A 21,365-nucleotide genomic window follows, 5' to 3' on the forward strand; every position below is an offset into this window, starting at 1 on the left:
TATATATGTAAAAGAAAATGAAATGGTGCTTAAGGATGGAAATTCAGATTTAGTTCTTCATATTCTTATTTTCAGAATGTCCTTTTTATCTGTTTTTCATGCATTTTAAAGACCTTTTAATTGGAACACATCCCTATTATATAATAGAAAACATGTAGAGTCATAGTAGATTCTGCAATTTGCTCACACAGAAAGTGGAAAATGAGATTAACTTTATTGGCTATAAATAAAGGGTGGTAGCAATTTCAATGTTTTTTTTTTCCAAAAGCAGTCATCCTCTCTAATCGAAGTAATTATGCCAGAAATAGTTTCCTGTCTCAGAGATACACAAAAACTAATATTAAAAATGTAAGAGAGCCTGAACATTGTATATGATTTAAATCAAATTGTAAACATTGTTTTTTAATATTTGGTGTTTTTCTTCTCTATTTGACTTATCTCTACATATAAGAATACTGAATAACAGTATTCCAGTTTTCACATTAGCCACTAAAGCACACATACCGACATGACATTTACTGTATTCTTTAGTTAACTTTTCAGTTTCGCTAAAACAAGTACTCAAGATTTGCCTTAGGCTCACTCACAGAAAATCTATAGACCCAATTCCATACAGCCGGACAACCAACAAGACACTCATAGCTGACCAAAATATATACTCACCATTCACAAATTCTTGTTCTTCGGGGCTCAAGATGCTAGATAAATGTGACTGATGGCTACGACAAAGGTTTTCTCCATCGACCCAGGTTTCTCTCTCTGAGAAGTGTTTATAACAGTATCCTTGGAATTTGGTCCATCCTTCATCACACACGTCAAGATCTAAGAGATACAAGAAAAGATTGAAGTGAGGAGAAAACATCAATAGGTTGAAGTTACGTGTCTGCCTCAAGTCTTCTTTCAGGATTCCCTAGGAGAGATCAAAACCTGTAGAATAAAAAAATGACACTGACATCAGAGGGAACAGAGAATGTTATTGAGTTTCTTTTACCTAAGATTCTTGAGTATCAAGAAGAAAGAATCAGACCACCTCAGGCATACAGGAATTCATGACAAGGGAAGAAGTTTTCAACTGCAGGTTCCTTTCGAGAAAGCATTTGAGTCTAAGATGCTTAGGAATGTTTAGAAAATCAGTAGGCCTGGCATTGAAGTACCTCTAATTGCAATCTGAGCAAAAAGATGTAAATACATTGGCTCAAAAAAAAAATGAGAATGTTATTCTAGATTTTTTTTTCATGATCACTAAAGTAAATTAAAGAAAGTTCAAGAAATAGGTTTGCCTACAGGATGTAGTAGAGCTGCATTGGAGATTTCAAAGTGGTTGACTAGTCTATATCTGTAAACCTGGACTCGAGATAACATTTTCATCTACCATTTTTTTGGATCTAACAATTGCACAAGTTCAAATACATGAAATAGTCCTACTTTTATTAAAAGCTTGGTATAATTCAAGTACGAAAGAGCATATGCTGTAACAGTCATTCACTATGGAGCTTGAAGCATCTGCTGTTTGAGTGAAAAGATGAAGTCATTTAATAGTCTGGCATCTTGTATATTCCTGCATCTAAAAAATATGAATTGTCTAAAGTAGATGAGGAAATGAATAGATTTTCCATTATTTCAAATTAATCATGACCTTTCTGTAGCATAAAATATATTTTCAATTTGTTTGTACTTTGCAGTACATGGTCTAAATGGAAAACGGCAAAATATATATACTTTCAAATTATCTGATATTTCATGGAAATCTAAGAAAAATTAGCATCTTCAAGTATTAGACATCAGTTTATTACCAATTAACTGTTTCATATTCACCGTGTCCTGCTTGTGTGGCTGCTGGCCAAAAACAATTTTATTTTTAATAAAACTGACTTATATATAGTAGAAAAAAAAGCACATTAGCGCCAACACTATCTGAACACCTGCTGAAAAATATATTGATCAAATATTTTAATAAAACAAGTTCAAGTCTTCCATTTTACATTCTTGTCATATATGATGTGCTTTAGCACCATTCAAGGGGTTAACAGGTACGGGTGGATAGCGATTCCACTTGTACTTGCACGGCAAACATGTCAGCTGTAAAAATCAGCTGACATGTGTGCAGATCCCCGCCTGCAGCCCGCAGCAGCAGGTGGTTATTAACACCATGACCACAGGGACGTAATATTACTGCCCACGGTCATTAAGGGGTTAAAATTAACTTTGTTCTTGAGAATAAAAATATAATGATGGCTGGATAATACACTACAAGAACTTATTACCTTTTGTGTCCCATCTATTTCCTGATAGATTGTAAACTTGAGAGAAGGGCACTCTAAATTATAAAGTGCTGTGAAATAGGTTGCAGGATAGAAAAAAAGTGAGGAATTTCTCAGCTTTTTAGCTGGCATTGAAAAGTTGTGAAATTTGTCACAAGTGGCATTTATGCAATGCTTTGTGATTGTCTTCTCTTTTGCGCCTCACTGCCAAAACTTTTTTTCCACAAGTGGGAAGAGGTTATCATAAAGGGGTTTGGCCTAGGGCTTCCTGACAAACCATTTGTGAGGCTTCAATTTTAATTGCTGGTACATAGAAAGCCAAAAATGCTTCAAATTTCTTAAGAATCATGCACCTTACTCCAGTTAGCTATAGATTTTAGATAGGAGAATCAAAAGCCCGCTCATCCTCCCTTAGACGTCATCTGCTTATAGCTGGCTGTGTGTGGACGGAGACTCAAAATGCCAATCGGTTACTTGATCTGGGATTCAGGTCAAGCTCGAGTCAGTGGAGGCTTGGCTCTTTTGCTGCCGTCAAACAGAATCTCCACGGAACTGCTCATCTCTATTGAAGACTATTTGGAGAAAATTATCTTTTGCTGTTTCTTTACTGAAAATCTAGCCAGTTACAACTGATTTGTTATCTATATTGAACGCTCTCCTCTACCTGTTGTCCATAAACTAGTGTTCCCAATAAAGTCTACGGAGAGCCCTGACAGGTCATATGTTGAGGATTTTCTTAAAAAATAGCTTCATTTAGAAAAAAATAACAACTGGTTACAAATAGGAAGATTTGATTGCAGGGGTTCCGGTTACCCACCAATCACTAAAAAAGCTACAGCAGACGTTGTTAACTAGGCACTTCTTTCCTCAAAGACTGAAGATGGGCTCAATAGGAAGCCTATGAAGCCCATTTTCAGTGTTAAAGGAATGCAAACTTTGTGGAATGCCTCTGCTCCTTCTCCTTTAACAAGTGGTGGGGGTCTCAATAAAATACTTAGTAGTTTATTTATTTAAAAATATTTTTGCCATTTCTTCACTACAAATATTACCATGATTTTGTTATTTATAGTGGGTAAAATACGTATGAAAGACATCCCCAATTTTGTAAGTAAATATATTTCTAAGGGTGCTATTAGCATGAATTTCTCACCAGATGTTCCTAACAATTCATCCAATCCACACAGACAAATAAATCAAACCATAGATGTCCATTAATTTAATGAAGTGTAATAATGAGAAATGACACAGGGAAAAGTATTAAACACATGAAAAAAGAGAGGTGCAAACAGCTCAGCTAAAATCTATCAGTAATTAAAAGCAATCTTGTGACTTAGTGAAAAATTCTATTAGCTGGTTCAACTGATGGCCTATAAAAAGATGTCTCAGTACCAAGGTGCCATACAGGAAACATCTTATGATGAGTAAAACTAGTGAGCTGTCTCAAGACCTTCACAATCTTATTGTTGCAAAACATACTAATGGCATTGGGGCTATAATCAGGATGTGGAAAGAGCATAATTTCCCCAAATATCGGCCACGAACAGGTGCACTTCACAAGACTTCAAGCAACACTGAAAAGCATTATCGGAAAAGTTGTCCAAGACCCAAAGTACAATTGTTTCAAAGAAAACAATAAGTAATGCACTTAACTTCCATGGCGTGTATGCAAGCTCACCACACAAAACTCTATTGCTAAACAAGAAACATGTTAAAGCACGTTTAAAGTTTACTAAACAACATTTATACAAGCCTATGATATACTGGGATGATGTAGTCTGTCAGATAAGACCAAAATTGAACTCTTTGGATGCCATATTAGACACCACGTTTGGAGGCCAATAGGCATTGCACATTACCCCAGTAACACCATACCAACAGTAATGTTTGGAGGTGGGAACATCATGATGTTTGGCTATTTTTCAGTGTATAACACTGGCAAACATTATACAAGTGAAGGAAGGATGAATGGACAAATGTACAGACATTCTTGATAAAAATCTGCTGCCATCTACCAGACAATGATCCCAAACACACAGCTAAGGAAACTCTCAGTTGGGTTCAGGGAAAGGAAAGAAAATAAAACTGTAAGAATGGTGCAGCCAATCAAATGATTGAATCCAATAGAAAATGTATGGTACAGAATCTAAAGTTTAGCGTTCATAGAAGGAGCCCAAATAACATTTAGGATTTGAAGAGTGTTTGTGTAGTAGAATGGAACAAAATCACACCTGAGCAATGTTCTCTATACAGGAGATGTCTTGAAGCTGTCTTCACCAACAAAGGCTTTTGTATGAAGCATTAAATACATTTCAGTAAACATGTTCAATACTTTTTTCTTCTGTGATTTCTTATTATTACACATAACTTAATTTGTAGACATCTATGATTTTATTTCAATGACTGTGTGAATTGGGTAGGTTGTTACTGACATCTGGTGAAATATTCATGTTAACAGCACCTTTAGAAATATATTTACTTAGAAAATTGGTGATGTATTCAATACCTATTTCACCCGCTGTATGTAGAAGTTGCACATCTGCCTATTATCTAGACAATTGTCCACAATAGAGTTCAAAAGGGAATTTGAAAACTCATGTATTTTGGATTTTCTTGATGTATACCCACCTATATATTTCTTAAAGCTTGGCAAAGATTTGGTTGGTGGGGGTCCAGATGCCAAACTATCACTAAAATAAGGGTAAGTAGAAGAGCTGTTGAAGCCCCACCTACAGGGGCGAAACGGCCGTAGTCTTTTTGTGCTATCCATCCTCATTCCCTCCCTGTAATGCCGAAGCATGTATCCTCTGACCATGAAATAAATCTGAACACTTCACAGCAATTACCGGTGAGTGCCGTTCCTTTTTTCTTCCTTTGCTTAATGTTCTATGCTCTGATGCTTTTGGAACAAGCACCCCGTAGCTGTATTCAGTATAGTCCGACCTGGAAGTCTCCTCTGGTCGCAGCAGAGATCAATAGCACCGTGTGTGCTTTCCACAACTAGCTGCTGATTGGTTGATGTGGACAGTCCTCAGTGAAAGTAGTGCCCCGCAAATCCTTCTTGCTACTACTGCATATCACTAAAATAAGGGTAAGTAGAAGAGCTCAGCCATAAGACTGAAGAATATGAAGTCTATTAAACTCCTCTTTAGTGTTGGAGTAGCACAGCTCTTGGCCGGACATCTTTGCTCCTCCACTTTAGTAACTCATGGAAGGCTCTGCTCCTCGACCTCCACCAATAAAGATTTTAACATGTCTCTAGCTACACTTTAATATCCCAGAGCTGATTTAATGAGTTTCACTACATTAATAGTTAGCACATGTTTTTTTATATGAGAAATTCTAAAGAAATGACCTCTTAGGTATTTCTTGAGAATATTTTGAAAAACACCAGGCTATTTCCCATTTGGACATTGCTTGACATTAGCGTTGGATGTAGTGTAAATGATGATGAACATAAAACATGGAATTCTCTAAGTGAAAAGCTAGCTCTAGAACTAAAAGAAGTTCTTTGCTTAATTAAACTTTTAACTTTATACTACAGAGGTAAATAGAAGCTGTCATTTTTGCATTTTATTATTTTTAGGGAAATGTATTGTCTTACATATTGTAGTCTTCATAATAGCAGCCAAATGATGAATTATTTCACTTTACTAAACACTTCAATTTTTTAAGAATAATAAAAAAGAAAAATAATCTTTTATTGACCTTCTTCATACAGTTCCAAATAATTTACTAAAACATGGAAAACTGCACAAAAATTAATTTATTCCCTGTGACTTTAACTTATTTTATTTTCTCTTTGTATGTCTTTTTTTTTACAATTATTTACTACATACAAAAACAACTGTGATCTCTTTTAAGCCTTTTCATTTTAGAGGGAATTAATGAGAGGTTGTGAAGGGGATCAATGAAAATTTTGGGTGGACAATTTTGTTTCTTTTAAAATTAGTCACCTTCACCCAAAACAAGGGTTTTGAGTGAAGTAAATTTTTACATCTAGTGGTTTGTCTTTAGAAAGGAACCTGCAGGTGGTTTAACCTTTTAAGAGAAGAAAAGTAAAAATGAAGATGAAGTCTTGATGAGGTCCTAATTAGGTTTAAGCCCTGAAATCTGAAATAAATCACATTATAAGTGCCAAGTGGAGGAAGGGAAGACAAACTGAAGGAGACAAAAACAGGTTATTCACTTTTCTCTCACATGTAGGCCTGTATTAGCAAAGGGCCCACTAAGAAACAAGCACAACCATTTGCTTTTGAAGGAGGGATGTTCTGTTTGAGTGGTATGCAGTTGTTAGTACAATTAGCTCAAGCCACATTGGTCGTACCGATCTGACATAGGTCCCCTCCGTAGCTGGGAAGGCATAAGCATTTGAATGAGTCGATGCCATCAACGCAGGTAGCTCCATTCACACAAAGGCTTGGGAGGCACTCATCAATGTCTGTAAGAAATCAAGGTTTTGCCATTAGGACTCCTATTCTACTACTCTGATGAAAAAAAGAGGACTCTTGAGGTTGCTTGGGCTCTGCCTTTCAGCTGCTGGTTCCAGTGGTCAAAGATATATGCCTACACTAAAAGCCATGGACTAGTGATAACAATGTGTCCCTTTTATGTGTTTTGTATTCAGCAGTTTTGCCAGCCACCCAGAAGTCATTCAATCTGTAACTGGCCCCATTTGATTTTCTGTATAGGAGGGAATTTGTGTGACGTTCAATAGCAATAAATCTGTTAAAGCACTTTTTCACTACTAGGACAAGCCCTTCTGATACCACATTTTTTCCCCAGGTAAAATAAAAAAGACAATACCCCCTGTAATAGTGCCCTCTCAGCGGTGTAGGGATCACAAGGCCACGACTCATGTGGGGTTGTGACATCATGCAAATCCCGCTTTTCATCAGCGCTGGCTTCTTTCTCCCCACCTTCAGACCAAACCAAACTAGTTAATCAACAGGAAGTGACCACTGCGGCTGTGCTCACTTCCTGCTGATTGTTTGCTTGGTCCGAAGGCGGGGACACAGAAGCCAGCGCTGATTGGATGCAGGACTCATGTGACATCACAACCCCATGTGAACCCCAGCACTGCGATTCCGGACACAGCTGGAAGGGCACTGGTACAGGAGGTGAGAATAGTCTTTATTATTTTAACTGGGGGAAACATGTGGAGTCATTTAGTGTGGTTCTAATAGTGGACAACTTCTTTAAGATGATGCAGAATTATATCAGTGCACCTTCATTCTTAGGATCAGTGAGGAACCAAATGTTTAGACCTCATTTTAAAAGAACACCCATTTAATGGCCACGTGTGTATCAGCGTTCATTCAAAAACTGCACCATATTTTTCACATCGCTTCAAAAGGAATTGTGCATCATTGCTTTTGTTATGGAAGCAAGCCACAATGCATGTAAGAGCATAGTCAAAGCCAGTGAAATGGATAAAGGGAAATGGTCGCTAAGAGTATCAGATACAAAAGCGGATAGCAGATGGCCAATATGTACGTTTTCACCTTTGCATGGTATAAATGAAATATTTGTTATTCTTTTAATGCTTTACAGGCATTCTATAGTGTCTGAACTATGCCTAGTGCATTACTGTATATAGCAGAAGCACGCTTGCTAAATGTCAAGGATTGAATTAGAAAAATCTGCCAATAAATGTCTATATAATTATCTGGGTGTCTAACTTCCTGTGACTAAGTGCATTCCCATCATGAGAAAAATAAAGAAATTGTAGTGTTTGATGTTATTTTTTACAAGAGGCTTCTTTAGGGTCATTTATTGCTAACCAGAAAGTAATCTAGATTGCACAAACACAGACTGAACCGCTTTCACTTGTGTTGGCATTAGCATAAAACCATCTCTTTATATGCTTCTTAAATTGGATGGGCATGTTTTAAAAAAATATTAAATATGTATTACCATGTTTTCAGTGGGTTCTGATAAACAGACTCTAAATGTTCTCAAAGTCACACTAACCCATTGAGGAAAGGAATGGCTTTTACATACAGTAGGTGATGACGAGACTTCTATATTTACAAAAAGTTGCATACTGTTAAGTATAATCTTTGGATGTGGCTAGTAATACAACATGAGGACTGTGTATAGACTTTATATGGCTTCTCGGCTCCATAGCAAAAAGAGTTAAATTTCCAGGGCCCAGCAGGTTCCATGTTTGTCAGCAAGCAGCAGCAATTTGAACCAGCGCTGAATGCACACCAGCTGACCAAGTAACTTGTTCTCCTTTTTCATTATTTAATTAGCAACAATTAAGTTTAAAGCACGGTGTAAAAGGGGAAATTAGGCATTTAGCTAAAGCAAGGCATACAGCGGGGGATGGTGGGGGGTTTAATAGGCAGATTAGGACTATTCAAGCTTCCTCTTTGAATCTAGCGGGCCACTTGTGAGCTCTTGCACATAATTCCTGGAGAAAAACAAAATAAGAACAACAAATCACATTGTCAAATAGCAAGAAACACCTTAAATGTTAACTCATATTTCATTGGATCGTTGGATTTTTAGTTCAGAGAACTTTATTGTAACACAATTGTAACTTGTGCCTATTTGTCCCAGGAAAATCAAATATAGCAAAATTTGCATGCCTTTGTGTCGCGGGCGGAGGAGGGGACGCTGCGCTCTCCCACTGCTTGGGTTCGGCTGCTGCTGCTGCTCGGTGGTGGCTCGAGCGGTGGGCCGGATCCCGGGGACTCGAGCGGCGTTCCTCGCCCGTGAGTGAAAGGGGGGTGTTGATTGTGGGGATTTGATATTGTCCGTGACGCCACCCACGGTTGTGGTGAGATTGGTGACACCACCGTTGCTCTGGACGGGGATCCCGGGAGCGATGACAGGGAGCAGCCTGGATGTTAGTTCTCCCCTCCGTGGGTAGGGGGTTGGTTGTCCCGGGGCCCGGTGAGGGGGGGTTTGGATGGATGGCAGGCGGGTTACAGGGCCTGGTGAGGTGCAGCGTCGCAGGGGCAGCGCTGTGCCGCACGGCACGGTGGTACTCACTCAGCCAGTAACGAATACACAGTCTCCGGTAAAACAAACGGCTGGATGGACGGGTCCCACAGACGGCTGCGGTGTTTCTCCTCCCGGCAGGTTGATGGTGACTGCCTTTCCCTGCACCTGTGTAGTGTGTACGGTTCCAATGGGTTCCCACCGGTAACCCGCTCCCCAGCTTGGATATGTGCTGAAGGAGCCCCTTTTGCCCGCAGACTCTGGCCCTGGGAACTTTAGCCTTGGCGGTGACTGTGTTTCCCTCTAACGGTTGGACGGTTGCCTTCTATCGGGACTTGGCTGCTGGGAAACCCAGGAGGTTCCCTTCGCTAACGGATTTGACAAATTGCACGGCGACTCCTAGCCTTGTCGGGGTCCGTAAGCCCCTGCTGGATGGTGCTGGCTTCTCTTTGCGTACCGGTCCAGTACCGCCGGGCCACCGCCCGTCCACGGTCCTTACGGCTAGCTCCAATAGGCCTCTCCTGCAGACGGTCACCACCGTCTGCCAACCTTACTGTTCCGTCCGGGCCACACACCCGGACCACTTTCTGTCTGCTCCTCTACCACTTCACTTCTTCCACTTCCAACTCTAAAACACAACTCCCTCCTTTTCCCGCCTCCAGGACTGTGAACTCCTCGGTGGGTGGGACCAACCGCCTGGCCCACCCCCTGGTGTGGACATCAGCCCCTGGAGGGAGGCAACAAGGATTTTGTTTGACTTAGGTGTGCCTGACCGGGGTGTGGGGTGTGTTGGTGTAGTACCTGTGACGTCCTGGCTTGTCCAGGGCGCCACATTTGTGTTAGGCCTAGGACACACGGTGAGGAAAACGGAGTTAGTGGAATGCAATAAAAAAATCACATTCCAATCGGACCAATATTACTCTATGGGTCCGCTGCCATGAGCGATTATTTTCTCAGCCCTAATCGGACCGAGAAAACATGCGATCCTGTTTCACTCACATCCATTCAAGCCGAGAGAGAGATCTCACTGCACTCGCATTACACCGGTGTAATGCAAGTGCAGTGCCAGAATCGCAATAGCAGTTAACGGAGGAGATAGGATGATAAATCCCTCCCTCTCCTCCGCAGCACCGGTCTCCCCCTCTGCAGCTGTGGTCTGATCGCATGATCGGAACACAGTCACATGACCCTCGCATGACACTCGGCTCCCGCTGCGCTGCGAGCGTGAGCTGAGTATCATGACAAGCAGTAATCCCCATGTCGCCTCAGCCTTAATATTTCACTGATGATAAGTTACTTGCAATTACCGTATTTTTCAGTTTATAAGACGTACCAGATTATAAGACGCACGTCAAATTTAGAGGAAAAAAAGGTAACAAAATGGGGTCTGTTTTGCAATCTGGTGGGCTCTAACTGGGGGAGATGGCAGCGGTAGTGGAGTGGGGTCACAGGAGGCAGGGGTGGTGGTGGAGCAGAGCAATGCTGCGGGCAGTGCGTTTGGCAGGTGTCTCAGATGCTGGGGGGAAGGCAACTTCCAGAAACTCAATGACAAGCTGAAATCTCATCTGCGCACTCGCCATCTCCAGGCGCCATTTTCCTTAAGTCTGCTGCTGGGAGATCAATAGGTCAGAGACGGCGCATGCGCAAATGAGATCTTCAGCCACAAGCTCCATCTGTGCACACACATTTTCAGGATGCCCCTGCCTCACAGCTTGCCATTGTACTGACCCCAGCACAGCTCACTGCTGCACAGGCCCCAGCACAGCCTTGCCGCCGCACAGGCCCCAGCACAGAGCCTGCCTCCTGTGACCCCTCTCCACCACCTCCCGGTAAGCCACATTTGGATTTTAAGATGCACCCCTCATTTTCCTCCCAATTTTCTGGGAGGAAAAGTGCATCTTATAATTTGAAAAATACAGTAAATCTGCAAAGATTTCAAAGCGGGAAATCACATAAATTTATCTTGGAAATTCTTTTCGGATTTTTATTTATTTGATGTGATTTGAATGTTCTATGTTATGCTTTGGGGCCTTTCCAGAACTTAAAACATAAAAAGCATAGCATGTAAAGAAATAAAAAAAATACTCACCTCACTGCACATCTGCCTTGGCACCCCTGCAGCCATCCGTTCATTCCTCTTTTCATTCACCTTCCCTGTTGCACACGGTTTCTTTGGCCTGCTTTACTCTGGGCCCTGTTTTTTGGACCACTATTTCTATTATGTCCCTGCGTCGTGCAAAGCCTAGTTAGCGCTATATTGGGTTGCGGTTAGACCTGTCGAAGCACCGCAGGTGTGCGAAACGGCCGTCGTCTAACGTGCTGTCCGCTGCCTCTCACTCCCCTTCAGCACAGCATGTAAGTCCGAAGCTTGAATAAAAGCATTTTTTTCTACACAGCAGCAAGCGGTGGGTGTCCATGTTTTTCTTAACTTTGGATGCTATATTGAGTTGCACCCAGTGACATCACGATATGTGTTGCCACAGCTTGACGCACAGAGATGTCAGAAGCCTATATGTGCTGGAACTGTGGCCCAAACTAAAACAGGCCAAAGAAAATGCATGTGGTGGGAAAAGCCATAAAAAAGGCAAGTAGGACTGAACAACAGGATTTGCTAGTGGAGACAGGCGAACAGTCTGGTAGTAATATTTTTTTTACCTTTTGCTAATGTCTTAGCTGGCCAATATTTTGCTGAATTCATGTGAAGCAAACTGAAAAAAATTCTGCATTCTGCAGAATATCGATTTTTGTCAAATTTTAGGAGACTTCAATTCCACTCAAATACATTTTCTCCTCTCTACAAATGACCCATTATTTGCTGAACAGTAGTTGCTAGATGTGTTATTATGATAGAGCATCATATATAATCACTATATAATATTCAAATTATCAATGGGGGAATAAACCCCATAATTTCATAAAAAAGAGGGCAAGAGAGTAAAATATTTTTTTTTGCCCAGAGACTGTCCATCTTCTCACAACTAAAGACTCCCATAAAGAAAGCCTTAGAAAGCTGTCAGCTGAATGCTCATTTATCCAGCAGCTATTCCTACCATGTTGCATACAGATGCATGCTCACTCAGTTCAGCCAAGTATGTCCCCTTTGAGGACAGAGACCAAAAATATGGTACATTAAAACTTAACATGCCCTATTGTTTTTTTGCCGTGACATCATCTATTGCAGAGATCCGGCAGGACCCAAACCCACAGGCTGGTCAGTCATGGATGCCAAAATCAGTGAGCACAATTAGATATTTTTTTTTAGATTTCTAATTACTTTAGTTATGAAAGAAATGATATCCATATCTGGAATAAAACAGTCAGAAAATGGATACTGAACACATATTTCAATGGCTCAAAAATTTTGTATTATGACAGTTACATAGAAGAAAATCATTTGAGAAGGATATATTCCTTCTTAGTTGCTGTTTTTCTACTTTAAGGAGACTTTTGTAAACTTAATGATGGAAAAGGAGAAAAAAGGATAACATCTTTCTTAAATATAGAAAAACGTAAAGAAAACCACCTCTGATTTAGTAATAGTAGCTCTGACGCTTTAGATAAAGGAGACTAAAGTGAGCTACAGTGAGGCTCTCTGCTATCTCACTATTGTGACAGCTGCGCGAGGCTTCCGCTTTTCATCTGGGAGATACTACCGCGTAGGGGAAGAGTGGGTGTGCGCAGAATGGGAACATAGGAGGAATGCTTGATGGTGTTTGATTGTTGTCTATTAGTTTTATCAAAATGTCATGATCTCATTAAAAAAAGTGAATGCAAGATGGATTCCTCTGTATTACAGAGCAGCTGAGTCAGAAGGAGACAAGTAACAGCAATGAAAGTATATCTGGTCACATGTTATATCCTCCTGTGACTGTCTATCTACGGTATGTAGTGAGAAACTCAGAATGATGCTTTTCATGTAGCTCATCCCTCCTTTTGCAGATCCTGTAAATGTGGCTCTTGCTGGTTAACAATTTTATAAGATCCTTATTCTTCGCCTTGTTTTGGGCTTCATAATACATAGAGACATCTTATTTTATGGTTCATAATGATGGGTGAATATATTTCAGTGGAATTGAAATGTACATAAATTTTTACAAAAATCCACCAAATAATTCACCAGAATGTGGATTATCTGTAATTCACTACAGCGGCGATTCAGCTAAATGGCGGCTGCTGACCTCTACTATTGTACAACTTATGAGCCCATTAAAAGGTTAAAAGCAAACAAATCATTTTTTTACTAAACTTATTCCTCTGCATATCACCATCATTCCTTTAAGGCTATGTGCGCACTTTGCGTTTTTACCTGCGTTTCAGCTGCGTTTTGAACTGCAGCATTTTCATGCCAAAATGCTTGCGTATTGCTTTTCAAGCAAAGTCAATGGGACATTGTGTTTTCTTGTGCGCACTTTGCTTTTCTAAATTCTGCGTTTAATTTGCATAAATTTGGGTAAAAACTCAGCGTTCAAGGAAGCAACATGTCAATTGTTTTTTCAATTTGGGCTGCGTTTTGATAACATTGAAGTCAATGAGAAAAGTCAAAACGCAATCAGCATCAAAATTCTAGCGTTTTACATGCTTTTTTGATGCAGAAAACATGCGTTTTGGACCAATTAATTGCATGCGTTTTTGGCAAAATATTAATGGCATGATATGTCCCTTTACACACACACATAGTCCGACAATTAAATTTAAGAAAATCCATAAATTAATGTAATTTTATGCATAATTATTATCAAAATGCTATCATTTTAATAAAATAAGCCATTTTTTGATTGATAATAATCTTGATATTTGTTATCATTTTATTCTTTTTTTTCATAGTGTTTGAATGTTATAAATTATATGAAAAAACAGGTAAAACTCGGTAAAAACAAGGCCAAAACGCGGTAAAAACGCACGTGTATTTATCGCGATTTTGTGGTCAAAAGCAACTTTGGCAAATACCATTTCTGCCAAAGGATGCGTTTAGAACTGCAACTACATCGACGCAACGTGGGCACATAGCCTAATGCTTGTTCCATCTTCTGATCATCACTGCAAAAGCTGAAATTTCCTCATGAGGTCTGAGACATTTATTTGTGCATATTTCTACAAGGTTTTGGTTGATGACATAACATCATGACACTATGACCTCTTGCCCTTGCACAATACCCTCCCTGGCCTCATCAGACTCAGAAGTCCTGGCTTGGTGTGAGTGGGTATTTCAGCGTTCATAGCATCAATCAGAAAATGCAACGAGAGCCGGGCAGGTGATGGTTAGGGGCAAAGTCAAATGTCCTGAGAAAAATACACAAACTGGAGAATTCGAATTTTGTGTTATGCATTCATTTCTAATTGATAAATGGCATAAAAACAATATTCAGTAGAACGTAAAGCTTAGGATCCTTGTGTTAAAAACAAATGGCATTAGATCAGGTTTTTATTATTATCGTAATAAAAAAGAACAGATAGAATAGAAAAATAAAATATATTTTTATACTCTTTTTGAAAATGACAAAAGGATGTTACAGGATAAGGAATAATCTTACATGTAGTCACTTTTATATCTGCAGACCCACAATACAATGGAGCCTTGGTAATCCAGATAGAGTACATCGCTAGTGGAGGTGAGCAGTGTTTAGGCCTAAGCCACACGGCGAGAAAACCGGTGCGAGTGGAGTGCGATAAAACATCGCATTCCACTCAGACCAATTCTAGCCTGTGTGTCAGCGCACATGAGCGATTATTTTCTCAGTCCTAATTGGACAGAGAAAACAATCGCAGCATGCTACGATTGTAATGTAAGACTCTTTTCTCTCGCACCCATTCAAGTGAATGGGGTGAGAAAAAAATCGCACTGCACTCGCGGTACACCGGTGTACCACGAGTGCAGAGTGAGAATGGCAATAGCCGGCTACAGTGGAGAGAGGGAGAGAAATCCATCCCTCCCCTCCTCAGCGCTGGCCTGCACCTCCACAGTGCTGGCCCACTCCCTGCAGCTGAGGTCCGCTCGCACACTCAGACCTCAGTCGCATGGATACTACCATGACACTCGGCTCCTGCTGTATTGCCAGCACGAGCCGAGTGTCATGCGAGCATCGCACTAGTGCCCCGTGTGGCCCCGGCCTTATTCCCAGTCTACCCATTTATGTGCAGGGTTCCAATACGCAGTGAACCAACTGACTGTTTTTTTTTATCTAATGATATTATCCCGCTGTGTAGGTCTGCCTGAGACATTCTCTGCACGTGTTGAATACAGGTTATTTTTGAGTACATCTGATGCTTATTTCTATCTACGTATATTACCATTTATATTAATATAGCACTTTGTTACCCACATGGTCCTAATACTATCAACATTATTAAACAATGAGAAAGTAAGAATAATAAAAAAGTCCAAAAATATCATGCACAATGTAAATATCTACAGTCATGTAATTGCTACAACGACAAATCAAAAGTAAATCAAAATGATGAGTAGAGAGAACAAACCCAATGGCTTCCTTACCTTTTTGTCACCTTGCTTTTATGCATTGTGATTGTTATTACTGCCTTTAGTTGTCATTCTTCATCAACATATTTTCTACTTAAGGTAATATGATTGAAGAAACTCATTATAAGCAGATTCCCTTTAATTAACCCCATGAATTAATGAATAGAATGTATACATATGTCAATAACATAATAAAGTTATGTAATTTACCTAGGTCACAGCTTTCTCCTCCATATCCTGGTGGACATAGACAATGAACTCTCCCTTCATTTGCTATACATGTTCCACTTCCACACTGGATATCTGCACATGTCCCGAAAATTCCTGCAGTTTCCAGAAATTAATTAGTTAACTAATGTAAAGCAATATTATAATTGTATATTGGTCCATGTTGAATATCCACATTCTTCAATTTCATATGGAACCATATACAGTTGTTTTTTTGTCAACTTCCAAATTAATGAGATTTGGAATGAAGAACATTATTCATGTTTTCAATCGGTCAAACCGTTGATCATTACAAATCAAGCTCTTATCTCTCCCAACATCATCTGTCAGAAGACAGTCAAGAGTTTCCCATACAAACTAAAATAAAGTTATCCAAACCCTCAATATTGGTAGGATTAGTTGACAATCTAACGTCAATGTTGAGGCCTACCAATTCTCCTCTGCCTGATGATGTCAGGGGAAATAACGATGAAGCAGCTTGAATTGTAACACTTGGACAATTTTTTTTCTGGTGATAAGATGATGCCAGAGGTGACTGGAAGCAGGTTTCTCTGCTCTCCCTTAAAAAACCACATCCGCTAATAAGTATAGGGAAGAAGATAACTGGCAGCCAATTGAGTGTTCGTCTGTCAGCTATTGCATATGTATGGAGGCCTTAAAGAGGACCTTTCAAACTGGACATGCCATATTACAGGTATCAAGTTCAACATGAAAAATTTGTTGAAAGGTCCACTTTAGTCCTGGGTTCAGCTCGGATAATAGAGAGAATTTATGAAATGATGTATGCCAGTTTTGTGGCTTTAAAAAGTTTCAAATTATAGCACATAACATAATTGCACAATAATTTAGAAGTATTCTCATCGCTCAACACTTTTCAAAACTGTCAAGAAAAATGGCCAGGGTCAATCGGGGAATTTTATTTTCTTTGGCTCAACAAATGTACTATTTAATATATCGGAAATTTAAGAATTTGGCACATTTACTTAAAAGAAGTGTGAAGTAAATCTCCATCAATTAGTATTAGTGATAAATATAGGAATAAAATATTTTAAATATTCAACTTCATACTAGCAATATTGAGAAGGAGAAATGTAATACCTTCAACATAATCTACATCGGGTAGAACTTGAGGTGTAGCTTCCATCAATGGTGCTGGTGTTTGAATGGCTGCCTCATCTATAATGTCTCCTGATGCAGAAGTAGATAGTTCAGTGTCTTTTTTTGCTTCTTCTGGTTCTTTTGGTTCAATTGTTAATTCAGATTCTGGTATGGATGTGCTAATAATTATATCAGGTACAGATGATTCTCCAGATAAATCTTTTGAAGAAACAGTTTGATACCCAGATGTGTCAACACTGGCTTCAGTACTTCCATCAACAGGTTCTCCACTAGTTAGAGGAATTCCAGATGGATCCCCACTGACTTCAGGAATAGAAAGTGGTGCCTCCCCACTAATATCCCCAGAAGCAGAGCTTTCGATAATGTATGGAAAAGTAACACCACCTAACTCTTGTGAAATTGTTGGCTTGGTAACAGCTTCAATTAAATCATCAGTTATTAGTTTGATTTCTGGAAGCCCAGATGTAAATCCTGAAATATCTCCACTTTCTTCTGTGGTTGATGGCTGTCCACTTAAATCAGGAAGTCCAGATGTTTCTGCAGATGCCTCTCCTGAAGGAAACCCACTTATTTCAAATATTCCTGATGGTCCCTGACCTGCCTCTTCCACAATAGGTCCCAATGTTGGAGCTTCCACTAAAGTAAAATCTATATGGGATATTGTTGGAATACCAGATGGGAATCCACTAAGGTCATCAATGCCAGATGTAATACCACTCACAAATTCAATGCCAGATGTCTCTCCACTAAAGTCAATTCCACTTGAGAGTCCACTAATTCCTATTTCTCCACTAAGAATATCTCCAGATACAAAACCACTGCTATCTATAAAGCCAGAGGGCTCCCCACTAATGCCAGAAATTCCAGATATGTCACCTGAGAGATCTCCTGAAAACAAACCGCTAGTTTCTACTGTCCCTTTTCCTTCCATTTCTTCTACTGATGGTCTTAACAGTTCAGTTAAACTTCCATCTACAAGAATAACTCCAGAAGATTCACCACTTTCTTCAAAAATACCAGAACTTACACCAGACAACTCTGCACTAATATCAATTGTTCCAGAATATTCTCCACTTATGCCAGACAAATCACCACTAGCATCTAATATACCAGATATTTCTCCACTGATATCAATTATTCCAGATGCTTCACCACTAACACCTGAAAAATCCCCACTTGCATACGGTAAACCCGAAAGGTCTCCACTAATTCCAGATGGAAATCCACTAGCATCAACACCTGAGATATCTCCACTCACATCAAAAAATCCAGATGTTTGGCCACTAATATCTAATCCAGAATATTCACCACTGATTTCTAGACCTGATGCTACGCCACTGAAATCAGTTGATGGCAATCCAGATAGTTCTCCGGATGCACTAAACTCAGTCAGACCTTTGCCTTCTGCTTCTGTTTCTGGTGTTTTTGTTGCACCTTCTATCCAAGTTGTATCCACGTGTATAATTGTTGGAAACCCAGATGGCAGTCCACTAAAATCTCCACTACCTGAAAAAAGTCCACTAATATCACCACTACCAGATGGCAGCCCACTTCCAAATTCTAGCCCAGAAGGTAAACCACTAAATGGTTCAAATCCAGATGCTTCAATCTCTACTGATGACAGCCCACTAGTATCTGGGATTCCCGAAGCTGATCCAGATATGAGTTCATCTCCAGAAGGCAGACCGCTAGCTTCACCTGATGGTAAGTCACCAGAAATTTCTCCAGATGGAAGTCCACTCACACTTGTTTCTCCAGAAAGATCAAAACCAGATGGCATTCCACTTCCAGATGGTTCCCCACTAATTTCATCTCCAGAAGGCAACCCACTTGCTTCTCCACTTATTCCAGAAATTCCAGATATATCTCCAGATATTTCACCAGATGGAATACCACTAACTCCACTGATTCCAACAGACGCATCTCCACTTATGACTTCGGGAATAGTACTCAACGGAGGAATTGCTGAAGGGCTCACTTTGAAAAAAAAAAATGGGGAAAAAATGTACTATTAGATATATGTGTTAATAGAAGGTATACAAAGAAAAACAATTAAAATTCAAAACAATAAAAAGTTTGTATCAGAGGAAATAAAATATGTTTCTATAAAACTTTTTCCATATTAACTATAAGAAAATCATTTTTTTAAAATGTTATCAAAGACCAAAATGTCTAGCAAAAGGAGTACATCCTGAAGATTATTAGCATATAGGTTATGTTTTATGGAGAATAGATTTGGACATCTTTTATACCTGTTTCCAGTATCTCCACAGTGGGAATAGCAGTAACATTTGTCAGCCAGATGTCCGTTTCATTTTCAAATCCAGTGACAATCGTGGGTTCCTCAGTCGTTTCCCCAGAAGGTAGGCCCTCCAAACCAGGTACTACTTGAGTGGCAATAACTTCCTCAATTGGAGTGCTTGGAATATCCTCTCCAGCTACAGTATAAAAACCCCCCAGAAAAAACAACAAAAATATGTCATCAGTACAATAGGTTAATAGAGATATAAAAGGCAAAATATAGGTTAATAAATTTACCATTACCCTTACCATTTTATGACCATTTTGAGAAGGCTATAATGAATTCATCCCTTATGTTTTATGTATATTGGTCATTTTCTACGATAGGACCACTCTACTAGAGGACAATTTCTCAATGTAATTTTGTGTTTGTATGAGAGAGGTTTGCCAGTGCAATGTTCATGCATTGATGCCCTCAGGCTTTCTCTTAAGGCCGCTTTAGACGCTGTGATATCGGTACCGATATCGCTAGCGTGGGTACCCGCCCCTATCTGTTGTGCGACACGGGCAAATCGCTGCCCGTGCCGCACAACATCGCCCAGACCTGTCACACATACTTACCTGCCCGGCAACGTCGCTGTGACCAGCGAACCGCCTCCTTTCTAAGCGACATCACAGCAGCATCACTGAACCACCGCCCAATAGAAGCAGAGGGGCGGAGATGAGCGGGACGTAACATCCCGCCCACCTCCTTCCTTCGCATTGCGGCCGGGAGGCAGGTAAGGAGAGCTTCCTCGTTCCTGCGGCGTCACACGGAGCGATGTGTGCTGCCGCAGGAACGAGGAACAACTTCGTTACTGCTGCAGTAACGATATTTGAGAATGGACCCCCATGTCACCGATGAGCGATTTTGCACGTTTTTGCGACGATGCAAAATCGCTCATAGGTGTCACATGCAACGGCATCGCTAATGCGGCCGGATGTTTGTCACAAATTCTGTGACCCCAACGACTTCGCATTAGCGATATCGTAGCGTGTAAAGCCCCCTTAAGGCCTCCGACACACTCACGTGAAAATCACGCACGTGCCGAGAGACACGTATTTCCCCTGTGTGTTGCGTGCAGGTAAGTACGTGTCTCTGGTACGTGCGGGCCACGTGTGTTCTCCGCATGCTATCTGTGATAACATACGGAGAACAGGTTATTTACATACTCACGTGGTCCTTCCTGCTGTCCGTGGTGCTGATCTTCGGTCTCCAGCCTTCCTGTCTCCCCGCTGCTGCTGCTTCCGACCGCAGTGAAGTGAATATTAAATGAGAATAATGAGCGGCGGTCAGCAGAAAGTGACAGCAGCGGCAGAGATAGGAGGGCTGGAGAAGGTGAGTTAAGGTTTTTTTTTTTCAGCGGGGAGACGGGAGGACCAGAGACTGTAGATCAGCACCACAGACAGCAGGAAGGACCACATGAGTATGTAAATAACCTGTTCTCCGTATGTTATCATGGATAGCATGCAGAGAACACACGTGGCCCACACGTACCAGAGACACGTACTTACATGCACGCAACACGCCGGGGAAATACGTGTCTCTCGGCATGTGCGTGATTTTCACATGAGTGTGTCTGAGGCCTTAGTGTCACAGTGGTTGTATTTAGAGATAAGTGAGTACCGAAATATTCATAATCGCTTAACTCGTAACGAGTACTGTGTAATTTATGCGTATTCGTTCCAAATAGCGAGTACAATGCAAGTCAATGTTAAATGTGAGTAATTTTCCACTGATTTGGAAATGCAGTGGGTGTATTAATAGTAATGAAAGCAAATATCACACTTAGAAATGTAGATAGTGCTCCTGATTAGCTATAGGGTGCTTTACACACTGCGACATCGTCAGCGATAGCTAGCGATGTCGTGCGCGATAGCATCTGCTTCCGTCGTTCGTGCGACATTTGGTGCTCGCCACCGTAGCGAACATTATCGCTATGGCAGCGTCACATGAACATACCTTGTGAGCAACATCGCTGTGACCGCCAAACAATCCCTCCCTCAAGGGGGAGGTGCGTTCGGCGTCATAGTGACGTCACTGCAGCGTCACT

The 21,365-nt window shown here is 40.5% G+C and overlaps 1 protein-coding gene across 1 annotated transcript in view; it reads right to left on the minus strand.

Annotated features, from left to right (window-relative positions):
• Window positions 1–21,365, minus strand: part of ACAN (aggrecan) — an 81,596-nt gene that overhangs the window by 17,547 nt on the left and 42,684 nt on the right. The window contains exons 10-14 of the mRNA XM_075343750.1: window positions 19,284–19,469; window positions 17,011–19,008; window positions 15,895–16,008; window positions 6,586–6,699; window positions 664–822 (exon numbers count right to left, since the gene is read on the minus strand). Coding sequence (XP_075199865.1) covers window positions 664–822; window positions 6,586–6,699; window positions 15,895–16,008; window positions 17,011–19,008; window positions 19,284–19,469 — 2,571 coding nt within the window. The remainder of the gene's footprint in view (window positions 1–663; window positions 823–6,585; window positions 6,700–15,894; window positions 16,009–17,010; window positions 19,009–19,283; window positions 19,470–21,365) is intronic.

This window comes from Anomaloglossus baeobatrachus, chromosome 4, assembly GCF_048569485.1.
Source record: "Anomaloglossus baeobatrachus isolate aAnoBae1 chromosome 4, aAnoBae1.hap1, whole genome shotgun sequence".
In the NCBI taxonomy this organism is placed as follows: Eukaryota; Metazoa; Chordata; class Amphibia; order Anura; family Aromobatidae; genus Anomaloglossus; species Anomaloglossus baeobatrachus.